Below are 14,317 nucleotides of genomic sequence, written 5' to 3' on the forward strand. Positions count from 1 at the left end.
AAGCTCTGCCCACTAAGAAATAGCTGTTTTGTAGACATCTTATGGTTTGACAATTTTTAGAAGTTGTTTTTTTCTTTTTTTATTGTAAGAATTTATTCAAGAGACAAAATTGATTAACATAATGAGGTAAACTAACATAACAATATAGTGACATAACATAACATATAATATAATTGATATAATAATACATGTAAGTCAAAGAAAGTTTCTGATTAAAAACACATTTTTTCCCCATAATGGCTTACATATCTTTCACAGTAGTATTTTAGGTACATATTAACATTGAATCAGGGGAATATCCATCACCAATTATGTCCTCCCCCCATTCCAGTTCTCTTTCTACAACCCATATACCCCACCATCACCCCCCGGGCTGCTAGAGTAGGTGGACCCCTCTTTGTCTGGCTTACTATTAGTGATCACATATCTGTTTGGTCCTGGAACCCTTCCTTGTTTCCCCCTCTATTTAAGAGGCAGAGCTAGAAAAATCGAGGTATGTGGTTTTGTTTGAAGGAAAGAAAAGCAGTAGATTGGGGTAAAAAATAAGAGGGGAAAAAAGGAAGTCAAAAGTCAAATACACTGAAAGAAGTCAAAAGTCAAGTATGCTGAAAATGGGCAGAGTCCCATGGTCCTCAAACTATGGCCCGCGGGCCACATATTGTATTTGTATCTGTTTTGTTTTTCATTGCAAAATAAGATATATGCAGTGTGCATAAGAATTCGTTCATAAGTTTTGTTTTAAAAGTTAAATACGCTGAAAATGGGCAGAAACTCTAGAGGCTTCCAACCTCAGTTTGAGAGAGGACATGAAAAAGGTATTTGAAATCCCACAACAATACAGAAAAAAATATCGAATTAAATAACCGGTGAGCACTACAGCAATAAAGACAGGCACCACACAATAGTCTCAATTCTGAAATCAAATCATGCCCAAGTGCAAAAAGAGAAAGAAAAGACAAAATAAAATAAAATAATATTGGAGACATCAACCGTAATCTCCACACCAAAATAAAGATGTAAAAAAAATCGATCAATAGATAAATAAACATGTGGAAAAATTATTGTTTTGTGCTTTTTTTTTTCTCTCCTTTTCTTTATCCCCTGCATAGGCACAGTAACTATTGGGGATATTGTAGAGGGAATTCCCTTGACCTAGGAGATACAGGGTTTCTCCACCCCTGAAGTATACTGTCATGGGATTAACTCTAGACTCCTTGCATGATCATTTACTCTCCCCTTTTGCTTTGTCTTGAATGGTAAAATCAGACCTCTGTTTCTAGAGATCTTGGTGGCTATGCAGCTCAGGGAATGGAGTTTATGAAGTCTTTCCTTGTGGTTCTAGCAGTTAAGCTTCTTCAGTGTCGTTTTAATCCATCTTCTGTAGTTGGTGTTCATGGTCGTTATGTTGCTCCTAGAATGGAGCCTGGAATAAACTCTTTCGTTATGTTTCCGGAAGACCCGTTCAGTTGCGGTTGTCTCAGTCAGACTTCTGGAATTGGAGCTCTTGTTTGTTGAACAGATCGTATACCAAAAGCTAGGCTAGAGCTTTTTGTTGCTGTTGTTGTTGTTGGTCCCTGGTTGTGAACTGTCCAGTCTTGGTTGCAACAACCAGTCGTCTGTATATAGCGATCTTGGCTTTTGCACAGATCAAAGGGTGACCTGTTTTCTGATTTTGTCTTATCGATAGCTGATGAGGAAGGACAACTTGCTCTTAGATCAAGTTGTTCCCATTTCCTCATTGTCAGGTTATCAATTAGAACTGACTCATGTTGGTGTCAGAGCAGCATTGTAAATGCCCTGGAGGGGATTTGGTTCCTGGAGCTGTTGTGGAGAACTCTGTCGTATCTATGTCTGGGATCCAGGAGTTAAGGTTGATCGGTCAGTGTCTAGTTCCCTGGAGCCCAAGTTGTTTCCACATGCCATACATTCAGGGTGTATTTTATTCTTGTTAGTTTCTTTTGTTTTTTTTTGTTTGTTTGTTTGTTTGTTTTTGTCTTGTTTTAGTTTTTTATTTGATTTGATTTGTTTTTGCTTCTTTTGGGTCACTCCTGGCAGTGCTCGGAGGGTGCTCCTGGCTCTATGCTTGGAGAACGTCCCTGTGGGCACAGGGGACCATATGGGATGCCAGGTTCTGAGCCACTGCCCTTCTACAGGAAGGACAGACACCTGATCTCCATGCTATATCTCTTGGCCCCTCTTTATTCCTTTAATTACATCTTTTATTTAATCTTCTTTTTTTTAAATAAACTTTTTTTCCTTTAGATATTTGTGAGCATATATATTCTTAGTTTTTGTCGGGAGTCTGGTTTCTTTTCTCTCCACCCCTCAAATCCACTAGCAATATAATGTAGCATCACTTCCTCCTGCAAAGACATATTAAACAAAGGGGAAATTGTATGTATAAAAACAAGCTCTTATCTAGTAGGGATAAGAACTCATACTTGTTTACAACACAAGGACATCTCCCACCCTGAATATATGTTTTTTTCTTTTACATCAGAGAGGCATTGTGCTAGATTTTACTCCAGACTAGTTGCAAGTAAGCCACAGATCTGTAAACGGATGCATCTTCTAATCAAAGAGAGCATAGCAAATTATCAACGAGGTTTCACCATGTTCCCTGTTAGGCATTCAGTTCATATTCAGTCACTTGTTGATAATGAAACCCCAGCCTTCTCTTGAACCCATGTTATTTTGTGTTAGCCACTACTCAATTCTATGGGACTATAGTGGCCTGGTGATTGCTGGTTATTAGAATTTTCAACCCCTACACTGCACAAGTACTGTGGAACTTGGGACACAACTGCCTTTGAATGCTGGAATTGCATTGCTCTTGTCACCAACCAGGCCTATTTGAGACTCTATCCTCTTATCCGAGGTCATAGGGGGCACTGGTATTAATGTGGAGATGTAGAAAGTCATGGATACTTACAGGTCAAGAAAACAGTCCAGATGAACACTCAAAGCAGCAATCCTAATAATTTTCACTGAGATGAGTATATCATTGGAGCTTTAACAAAGACAGAGTATGAAAAAACTTTAAGAAAATTTCAAGCAGAAATTATAGATCTTCTATAAAATGATCACAGAACTCAACAATAAATAGTACAATGACTTTAACATCAATAGGACTAAGAAATAAACAGGCATTTCCCCAAAGATTATATTTGGATGGCCAATAGGCATACGAAAAAGTTCTTAGCATTATTCATGATTAGGGAATGCACATAAAAACAATGAGATTATGTCAATTATGTCAATATGTCAATTGTGGTAACTGCACAAATCCAAGTCTGAAAACAGTGTTGGAGTTATAATGAGAAAGGAGCCTGTTGGTGGGATGTCATCTGGTTCAGCCTTTCTAGAAGCTTTATAGAGATCTGTCAAAAATAGGAACAGAGGGGTCGGAGAGATAGCACAGCAATAGGGTGTTGGCCTTGCAAGCAGCCAACCCAGGAACAACAGTGGTTTGAACCCCGGCATCCCATATGGTCTCTCGTGCCTGCCAGGAGCAATTTCTGAGCACAGAGCCAGAAGTACCCCTGAGTGAAGCTGGGTGTGACCCAAAAACTAAAAACCAAAAAAAAAAAAAAAAAAAAAAACAGCTACCATACAATATGATACCACTGCTTGGTATGTGTCTCTTAAGCACAAAAATATTATATAGAAGAAGTATATGCAAATCTATTCAGTACTATTTTTTGTACCAAGATATAGAAACAACCCAAATATTTAACCACAGGTGAATGGATCAAGAATGTGTATATAGGGGTCTGAGCAGTGTCATGAAGTGGTAAGGCATCTGCCTTGCCGGCAGTAGCCTAGGACTGACCTTGGTTGAATCCCCCAGTGTCCCATATGGTTCCCCAAACCAGGAGTGATTTCTGAGTGCATAGCCAGGAGTAACCACTGAGCATCACTGGGTGTGGTCCAAAAAACCAAACAAATGTGTATATACTGTTATATGTATATATGTGTATATACACAGATATATGTTATATATGTATATATATATACTATGGAATTTTATGCATCACAAAATCATGCAATTTTCAGCAACATGGATTAAAATTAAAGAATATCATACTGAGGGAACTCAACCAGAATAAAAGGATAGATATAGAATAATATCTCTCATATGTGGGACTTAAAGTATACAGAAACATAGCAACAAAAAACCAAAGGCAACAAAATGAAAGAACTGATCCACAGAATTGAATTGGGAAAGGAGTTTAGAGGGAGGATTTCTTGGGTCCTTGAGAGAAGAAGAGGTTAAACTGGTGATGGGTGTGGTGCTGTAGTTATGTGCATGAAGATCTTTATTAATAACATTGTAAGTAATAGAATCTCAATACAATTAAAATAAAATTTAAAAATAAAGAATATTTGTGTGCATGGCTCTTAAAAAAAGAAAGCATATATTAAAATAATATAGCATCTTATCTAAAAATTATCTAAAATTAGCCAGGTTTAGCAGAACAGAAGTTACCAAAAATTTGAATTAGTAAGGTAAAATCGTATAAACCATCCCAAAAAGGCAGGAGTAAAGAAGAAATAATTAAATAAAATGGAGATCACATAATAGCTATATGTAATAACACCAAGAGAAACAGGATTCACATTTAGGGGTTCTAGAAGAAAAAGAAAAGAGAGAGAAAGAGAAAGAGGAAAAAGTTCTTATTTAAAAAAAAGCTGGAACTTCCTCAGGCTGAGTAAGAAGTTAAACATCAGAACCAGAAAAATAAAAAAGTGTCAAACAAAATGAAGCAAAGAGATACAAAGACATATTATACTTGTGATAGAAAATAAAAAAACACTTGTGATAAAAATAAGACCATTCTAGAACCAGGAAGAAAGGGATGTGGTTTAGTGATTATATGCTGATAATGTGTTGCATGCTTAAGATCTGGGTTCAATTCTTAGCATCTTAATAAAAAATCATATGTGAGCATAGGTCTATAAGCATATTTTCCAACTAAATCATCACAACCTAAAATAAAGAGACATTATATATGCAGTGTTGAATGGAAAACACCTCCAATCAAGGATATACTGTTATTATCAATCAGATTTAAAAGTGGTAACACAAATTTCCTTTTTCTTTCCTTTCCTTTTCATTTTTTCATGATTCGATTGACTTTATTATATAAATATATTTTTAATTTTTATTGTGACCAAAGTGCATTACAAATCTTTCACTGCATAATTTATGGTACAGAGTGACAATAAATGAGGGGCATTCCCACCACCAGTGCTGTCCTCCCTCCACCCCTGTTCCCAGCATGTATCCCATATCTTTCTCCATTACCCCCCAGAATGCTAGTGCAACTGGTCTTCTCTTTACAGCTTGTTGTAGATTGAGCATCCATTCCACCATCATTGGAGATAAAAAGGATAAAAAAAAAGGGAGAAAAATTTTTTTCTAACAACTATCAAAAAAAAAAGAGAGAGAATAAAATGGAAGATAAAAGAAAAAATGCACCCGGCAAATAAAAATAAAAATAAATCACCAAATAATAACCACAAGAGTGAAAAAGAAAGAGAAAAGTGGAAGAAAAAAGAGAAGGAAAATAAAGTAAAAAACTAAGAAATCAAATCAAAACAATAAATAGGGATGCTGGAGTGGCAGGGTTTGGCTTTCCCAACCACTTTTTTTTTTTTTTTTTTTGCATAGGCACAAGAAGCATTGGGGAAGATAGGGAATTCCCGTAGCCTAAGAGATTCAGGGTTTCTTCATCCTTGAAGCATACCATCATGGGATCAAACCCTGGCTCCATATATACTCATTACCTCATCCCAAAGGCTTTTTTTGTGTTGTCAGGAAACTTTCCTCTCAGTTGTGTGTGAGAAAATTAAGCCACTGTAGCTAGCGATCTTGGTATTTGCTCAGGTTATAAGTCAGGGTCTAGGTTAGAGTCTTTACAGTTCTACAGGTTCCCATCCATCATTGTTTTGTTCAGTCTTCTGTAACACTTGTTCCCTGTTTTTGTTCAGTCCCTACGCTGAAGCCTAGGATATTATGGATTCGAAAGTTCTGCTCAGTCTCTGTTGTCCAAGTTGGGCCTCTGCAATAAAACATCTTGTTGTTGTTGTTGTTGTTGTTGTTGTTGTTGGAGTCCTGGCCTACAGCCTAGAGTAGGGTTTTCCATATTGGTCCCAAGGTAGGTTCTGTTCAGTCACGGTTGTCAAAGTCAGTTTTCTGTTGTTGGTGCTATTGTTTTTCACAGTTCAAAGGACGATATCTCTTCTGATTTCCATTTGTGTCATATGGATATAACTCAGTCTCCAGGAGATTGGACAATATTAGTCCAATCCCAAACCCCAGATCCCAGACGTAGAACTGATACGGCTCCAGGCAACACCACCAGGAACTAAGCTCCATTGGGAGATTTATAACACTGCTCTGGCACCAACTTGTGCCAGTTTTGATATGACAACTAGGAAAGGACAACTTGACCTAAGACCAGGTTGTCCTAACACTAAATGGAAATCAGAAGAGGTATCGTCCTTTTCTCTTTTTTTTTTGGTGGAAATTCACACCCAGTGTGCCATGCTCAGAGGTTACTTTTGTTTCTGCATTCAGGAATCACTCCTGGTGATGACTGGGCACAATCTGGGATGAAGGAATTGAACTCAGATTGTCCTGTAGAGATGGTTAACTGTACTATCTCTTTGGCCCCCAAAAGATTTCTCAAGACAGATAAAGGGTAAAGAAATTTATCATCACCCAACTGACTCTCAAGAATTACTTACGGGACAGTAACTAGAGGAAATTTAGATAATCTTGGAAATAGTAAGATAGCTAAATATTATAAGATGTGGGACAGAGGAAAAATAATAAAGGAGACACTTTACTTTCAAACAGACTAATTCATTTCTTGTATTTTTCCATTCTTCTGTTTAGAGAATTTAAATTTTCAGATGTTTTATTCTTAGTTCTAAAATCAATATTTGTTTCTTTTTTTGTTTATTAATATCTTTTTTTAATCAACATGGTTACAAACATGTTTGTAGTTGGGTTTTAGTCATAGAAATACACCCCTCCTTCACCAAGTTGCACTGGTATTTGCTTCTTTTTAAAATATGTATAATTTTTCTATTGACATTACTTACACTTGATTATTAACATATTTTTATAAATGTAGTGATAATAAATGCTTGGTATATTTTGTTAAATTTAACACTAAATCAAGTACATGTTGGTTGATTTTAATTTTTGTTTATTCTGAGAATGTGTTATGTTGTTCTATTTTTTTGTTGAAATATTTTTTTATCCAAGATATTTTATGAAACATTCTTTCTCCAAAGTCAGTCTCATTTATATGAAAAAACTATAGAGCAAATAGTATTTTATTTTTAAGACTTTAAGTATTGTTTTTCATGTTGGTTACTTTTTTGGGGGGAGGGGACCACACAGTGATGCTGAGGGTTTACTCCTGACTATGTGCTCAGAAATCAATAGCTCCTGGCTTGGGGGACCATATGGGACGCTGGGGATTGAACCTAGGTCAATCAGCCTCATGCAAGGCGAATGCCCTATTGCTTTGCTATCACTCTGGCCCCTATGTTGGTTACTTTTAGACTTATTTCTTCCTCATCGTTTTTTTGCTTTTTTTTGGGGGGGATACACCCTGTTGTGCTCATGACTTATTCCTGACTGAAATTAAAATGGGATTAAACCAAAATATGTTGCCTCCACATCTTATTGCCAATCTTGACTCTGGTTCTAAAATTGCTAGGAAAGGTTACTTTTTCTCATCATGAATCTTAAGAAAAAAGGCAGGAATTTCATATGGTCTGTGATCTAATTTGACTTAAATTTTGTGAGGATGTAAAATCCTGTCTTAGGTTCATTTTAAAAAAAACATTGATATCTATTTTTAGAATAATTTATTCAATATATTATCTTTTGTTAATTGAATTGTTTTTATCTTCCTTTGTCAGAGTTGACTCTATTTGAATTTATGTCTGTGTTTATTACTTGGCTATCTATTTTGTTAAAAATTTTTATTTTCTTTTATAAAAGTCCTATTCTTTTTTTTTTTTTTTTCGGTTTTTGGGTCACACCCGGCAGTGCTCAGGGGTTACTCCTGGCTATACGCTCAGAAATTGCTCCTGGCAGGCTCTGCGGACCATTTGGGATGCCAGGACTAGAACCACTGCCCCTCTGCATGCAAGGCAAATGCCTTACCTCCATGCTATCTCTCTGGCCCCATTGCTATTCTATTTTTAATAACTTCAGTTGTACAGTAAGGTTTGAAGTTGAGTAGAATAAGTTCTCTAATTTGATTTTATCCTTGAATATTGTGCTGAGATATCTCGGTCTTTGCCTCTCCATAAAACACTATAGCCATTTTGTTGGTAGACAGAATACTTGTTAAGATTTTAATTAGATTGGCATGATGTATAGATTATCTTTAGAACAAAGATCTTGACAGTATTGAATCATTCTATTTATGAACATAAATGTTCCATCATTAATTATTATTATTTTCCTGGTTAGAATTTTATAGCTTTTCTCATAAATATCTCATACATTTTGTGATATTTACTACATATTTAATTTCTGCAAATGCTAAAAGATATAGTTTTATGGTTTTAATTTTAAATATTACTTGCTCTTTACTGTTATAGGGGAGTGATTAAGTTTTACACATTAACTTTGTGTCTTTTTTATTTGTTATTGATTGACTCAAAATTTGTATGAGGAAATGTCATCTTTAAAAAGATAATTCTATACCTTCCCCTCAAGTCTTTATACCTTTTCATTGTCTTTTCTTATTGCATCAAGTGCAGAAATGTGAATAATGTTTAAAAGGAGTGGTGAGAGGGGCATACTTCACTATTCCTGATATTTAGTGTGAGAGTTTTAGGTTTTCATCATTTAAGTAAGACATACTTTCCCTCATATATATCCTTAATCAAGTGAGATAAGTTTCACTCTATTCTTAGTTACTCAAAAATGTTCATCATGGGTAGGTATTAAAATTTTGTCAAATTTCATTGCATTTATTAAATTTAATAAACTAAAAATAAATCCTTTTTCTATTGATAATTTTGAACTTACTTTATAGATGGGGGAATTAAGCCTTAATGATGAAATTGTTTGCTGTACCTATAATGGCTGGTAAAAACTGTTAAATAAAAACATGCTGCCCCCAAAATTTTATTGTCATTCTTGGCTCTGGTTACAAATTGCTAGAAAAGGTTGAATTTTCACATAATGAATCTCAGCAAACAATACAGTTTCTAAATATTAAGCTGTATTACTATTTTGATTTTAATTTTTTACTAATTTGATACCTCTAAGTGACCTACCTGAAAAATTTATTTGTAACCATAATAACAATATTTGGAGAATTTTCATGGTAAGACATTCACATTTATATGTGAAGGAACAAATATGTCAGTCTTCCAAAAATGAGTTTTGCTGTCTTATTCCAAGTCCAAAAACAACCAAAACAGGACTTTCTGTTTTCTACATACTATAAAGATCATTTTGTGATCTTTAAGGTTATTTCACTATTGCACATCTGACTCCTAGTATATTGTACTATTGTATATGGTACTATTGTACTTACTAATATTTTTGAGTGCAAAAAGGCTATAAAGTGCCATATAGAGAAAAAAGTGTGTTTCAGTAAGCATTAATCAGGCTGACTACATATAATATGACTACATATAATAGTACATATGACTACATATGTCATATGTATATATAATAGTACATGTGACTACATATAATAGTGTCTTGGCCACAAATATTAGCAAATTAACAATATATGTTCAAATGTCTTTTGACAGAAACACACATAATACTATGTATCGATAAGTTTATGAACATGCTGTGAATAGTATTCAAAAACCTAAACCTGCATTTATCTTATGTGGTCTAGTATCTGCTATTTTAGTGGTTTCACAAATTTTGTAGACTTAACTTTATGAATAAAAAAATTCAAACATATAATATTTTATTATTATTTGCCATTTTGTATTTTCAGAATTAGATGTCTTGTTCTGAGATTAAATTTCCACTGTGTTATATTACTCATTCTGCTAGACACTTTAGGAACTTATCTACTTTTCTATAAATCTTTTTATTAGTTTCTATTATGATCATCACAAACCAGCACAAATTTAGCAGCTTAAAATATGCATAAAATTTTAAAATCCTCGGGTATGGAGAGATAGTAAGGGCATTAGTGTGCATGCCATTTATGAACCTGAACCAAATTTCTTCCCTGGAACTACATAGTCCCCTTATTTAGTTCTGGAGGCCCTTGAGAAAAATCAGGATCATGTATGAGTTTGTAAGTCTTGACAATACTGCATTTCAATCTAAGCACTAAATTTTGACTGAGTATCAAGGGGAGTGGGCCTCAACTCTAGAACTGCATTGAAGCAACCCCTTGCCTTAAATAGCACAAATAATTAAAAAATAAAAAATTTTGTTATAAAGTTGTAATGTCCAAAGTAGATTTTATAGATCAAGCATTTATATTCTGTTAGATTACCTTCTTTTGGGAGACCCCAGGGAAGAGTAGGACCCCTTGTTCCTTCTAACTTCTTTTTGCTCTCACCTCTACCTTTTTGCTAACATTAAATATCTGACTCATACTAACAGTTTTAAGGGTATTTGTAATATGTCAGCCCCTAGCCCAATTGTTTATTTCTTTTCTAGCTCCAAATTACCTAAAAACTGTACTGTTAAAAGTGGAGAACATTTTTCTTTGGCTTTTGAATAATTATAGATTGCATTCTCCATTGCAAAGCACAATTCTGTTACTTATTATATATTCCCTGTTTCCATTTCTTTTCCTTAGCTCCCAGAACATGGGTGCAGTACTTACATGTCTCGAGAAGTGTTTGTACAGCGGATGACAGAGATTGTTGGTTGGGGCACAAAGGAAGAATATGGAGAGCTCTTTGACAAAGTGGATGTGGTCCAAGATGGCTTCATTAATTGGGAAAAACTGACCTCATTTCTGCTGCTATCACTTGAGAATGATGAACAAGCAAAGACCACTATTGTTCCTCAATGGAAAGATATTGAATACCTCCCAGTGAAACATAAGGACAGCATCCAAAAAGTAGTGTTCTTAAAATGCTCAAGTCGTTATCTGACCATCAGTAAGGAGGGACTGTTAGAAATCTGGGGAGAGAATTTAACATTGCAAGAAACACTTCCCATCACTTCAGATGCCACCAAACTTAAACACTTGTGGGTGACAAGTCTTGTTTTTCTGGAAAATGTAAACAAGGTACAAAGTCTTTATGAATACACTCACTGCTGTAAAAGGGTAAAATTATAGAACAAATCTGATAAATATCAAGTAGCTACTTGAATTACTTGATTTCCTGTAAAGTTCTTTTGCCTGCATATAAATAACACATCTAATAATGTCTCAGATTTTTGGTTGTGCTCATGTTATATACTTAGACATGTAATAAGACTAGTAAACTCTTTAATTTAAAACAGAATTAGGAACCTAGATGCAGAGTTGAGAACCTATCAATACATGGTACTGCAAATATGAAAACCAACTTACCTTTTTTGACCACTGTATGCCTTCTTAGTTTATTAATTCTTATTAATTCTGACTTCCTCAGTCCAAATATCTTCTGTAACTAAATTTCTGATAATAAAGTATATGGAAAAGAATATGTTTGCGAAAGACACAGCTTACAGAGTATTATTTTATATTGAGAATGAAAATTATTATTATTATTATTATTATTATTATTATTATTATTATTTTGCTTTTTGGGTCACAACTGGTGACACTCAGGGGTTACTCCTGGCTATGAACTCAGAAATCTCTCCTGGCTTGGGGGACCATATGGGATGCCATAGGCTAGCACAGGCAAGGCAAATGCCCTACTGCTTGTGCTACTGCTACGGCCTCGAGGATGGAAATTTTATTGTAAAAAGTTTAAGTGTATATAAATACTAAAAGATTAAGAGAAACACAACAGGGGGTAAGATTCATGCCTTGCATGACCAACCCTGGTTTGATTCCTAGTACCACAAGAGTCTCAAACATTGCTGGATGTAGTTTGAGTAATCCCTCATACTCTGGGACCCCAGCAACACAAAATATTTGGACCTTAGTATTGAACTACCTGTCTGGTTGGCTGAAAATTATTAGGAAGACTTCTTGGACTCCCTGAGAACTACTTTGTAAAACACAATTTATATGTTTTGCATATGCAATTAATTATCTGTCTGATTGGATAGAATGTTAGTGAGTAAATGAAGTGGGGAAAATAAAGAAATTGTGTTTGAAAGTCCTTCCCAGGCTAGTTATCCCTCTTATAGGTTAGAGACCAAAGTTAAAATAAAGAACATTTCCCTCCACCATTCTATATTTTCATATCACTGCTAAGATGCTCAGGGAGTAATGGCTGATTAGGCTAGAATTTGTGTGACTGCTTTTCATATTAGTCTCACTAAACACATGAGGAATGCTTTCAGATTTTTTTACTTTACTACTTTAGATAGCAGTGGCTTTTACAAGTAAAGAGATTTGTTTCTATGATCTACTGTCAAAAGAACAATTTTCTTGTCAATATAAACTTCAAGGCCTGAAAGGAACACCAATCTGCATGGATTATTGGCATGATCCTCTTGATGCCAATGAAGCAATTCTTTCTTTTGGAGACGTAACAGGAAAGGTAAGTGAGGGGACAATAAAATTGAACGCTATGGATTTAAACATCAAATTGTCATTCTAAATAGAAATAACCTTCCATCTACCTGATCTTCTAATTGAACTATATTATACAGTATAGGTTCTACATGTTAAACATGGAAGATATTTATTATATCATATAAAATTGTTCACCACAGGATGCGTAATTAATTATAATAAGTTCTAGCAAATATCTAATATTAGGTGTCTAACATTATCTCATAAACTTGTCAAACCAATTTTTCTTATTTTAATTCATAAGGTTTCAAACATCTTTACAATAGCCTTTTATGGGAGTTCTATTTTTTATTATGTAACAAAATGGCAGATACATTAGAGAAGATGGCATTTAAACTCAGGCATTAGATACAAAGATTCTTTTCTTTTATCAAATTTCACCTGATCTTCAAGAAATTAATATCTGATAAATGTCAGTAGAATATTTCTACTAACTATTAAGTAGAGTAATTTGAACAATTTCCTTTTGTAATTGTGAAAGTTGTTCATTCTTATTGTTTTATAATGACAATTGTGAGTGATAAATTGCCTTTGGAAATTACCTTGGTAACCTTATAGTTCTTTTCAATATAACTACTAGCATACTTTAAATAGCATTGAAGAAATTTATACTAACATCATATCTATTTATTACTAATATTAGGAGTATCAAATTTTCTTCCAGTAACTACCATTTCCATGCCTGATTTTCTTTAAATGTCTCTCTCAAGGTTCAAGCAATTGTTTTCACTACAGCTCTGATTTCCCTCTTTGAGCGTCCTGCTAATGCTTGTGAAGATGAAGACATAACTGTCACTATTCACTGGACAGAGCTACTCTCTGGATATCATAAATGTTGCTATACATTAGAGCACAAGCTTCATCATGAAGATTGGGTCAGACAAGGTACGAATTGTGAACAGTAATTAAAGAACATTGTCATCTTCCACACTCACAATCTTTGATGATAATATTTCACATAAAAGGGTTCAAGTCTAGAGGGAAATAATAGTTGCTTCTCTGGAGAAGTTTGGTTATTCCCTGCACCTTAGCAGTAATTATTTATCCATTTTATTTTTTTCTAAAATGCATTCTTCATACAATGAGTTCAGGTGAACTGTGCACATGAACTCTCCTCAAGAGAAGTAAGGAAATGACCACAGAATTTACATAACTTCAAGCACAGTGACTAAAATAAAATTTTACAAAGAAAAGTATCAACAGATTGAAGAAATAGTACAGCTGGCTTTGCATGAAACCAAGCAGGTTTGATCTCTTGCACCACATATAGTTTTTGTAGTCCCACCAGGAATGAACTCTGCACAAAGCCAGGAGAAAGCCCTGAGCACAGTTTGAGGTACACTCAGCAGAATCATAACATAAGTGTGGTCACCTCTGAGTACTGTGGCATGGGCGAGATCAGTGACATCAGACATATCATTACATCATATGTACTATATATACTATAGTATACTATACTATACAATACTATATTGTACTAGTCATGACATACTATTATTTTAGTAGGTTTGGAAAGCAAAACATCTAAAAGAATTATTGTTGGGCCTATTGTTTGATAGAATATTTCCTTTTAGGATTTATATTTACTTGATACATTTAACCCCTTT

At 34.6% G+C, this 14,317-nt stretch overlaps 1 protein-coding gene across 1 annotated transcript in view; it reads left to right on the top strand.

Moving 5' to 3' along the window:
- The window catches only part of WDR49 (WD repeat domain 49), a 178,993-nt gene that overhangs the window by 52,518 nt on the left and 112,158 nt on the right, over nt 1-14,317 (top strand). The window contains exons 3-5 of the mRNA XM_049775575.1: nt 10,844-11,261; nt 12,499-12,675; nt 13,421-13,595. Coding sequence (XP_049631532.1) covers nt 10,844-11,261; nt 12,499-12,675; nt 13,421-13,595 — 770 coding nt within the window. The remainder of the gene's footprint in view (nt 1-10,843; nt 11,262-12,498; nt 12,676-13,420; nt 13,596-14,317) is intronic.

This window comes from Suncus etruscus, chromosome 6 (assembly GCF_024139225.1).
Source record: "Suncus etruscus isolate mSunEtr1 chromosome 6, mSunEtr1.pri.cur, whole genome shotgun sequence".
Taxonomy (NCBI): Eukaryota; Metazoa; Chordata; class Mammalia; order Eulipotyphla; family Soricidae; genus Suncus; species Suncus etruscus.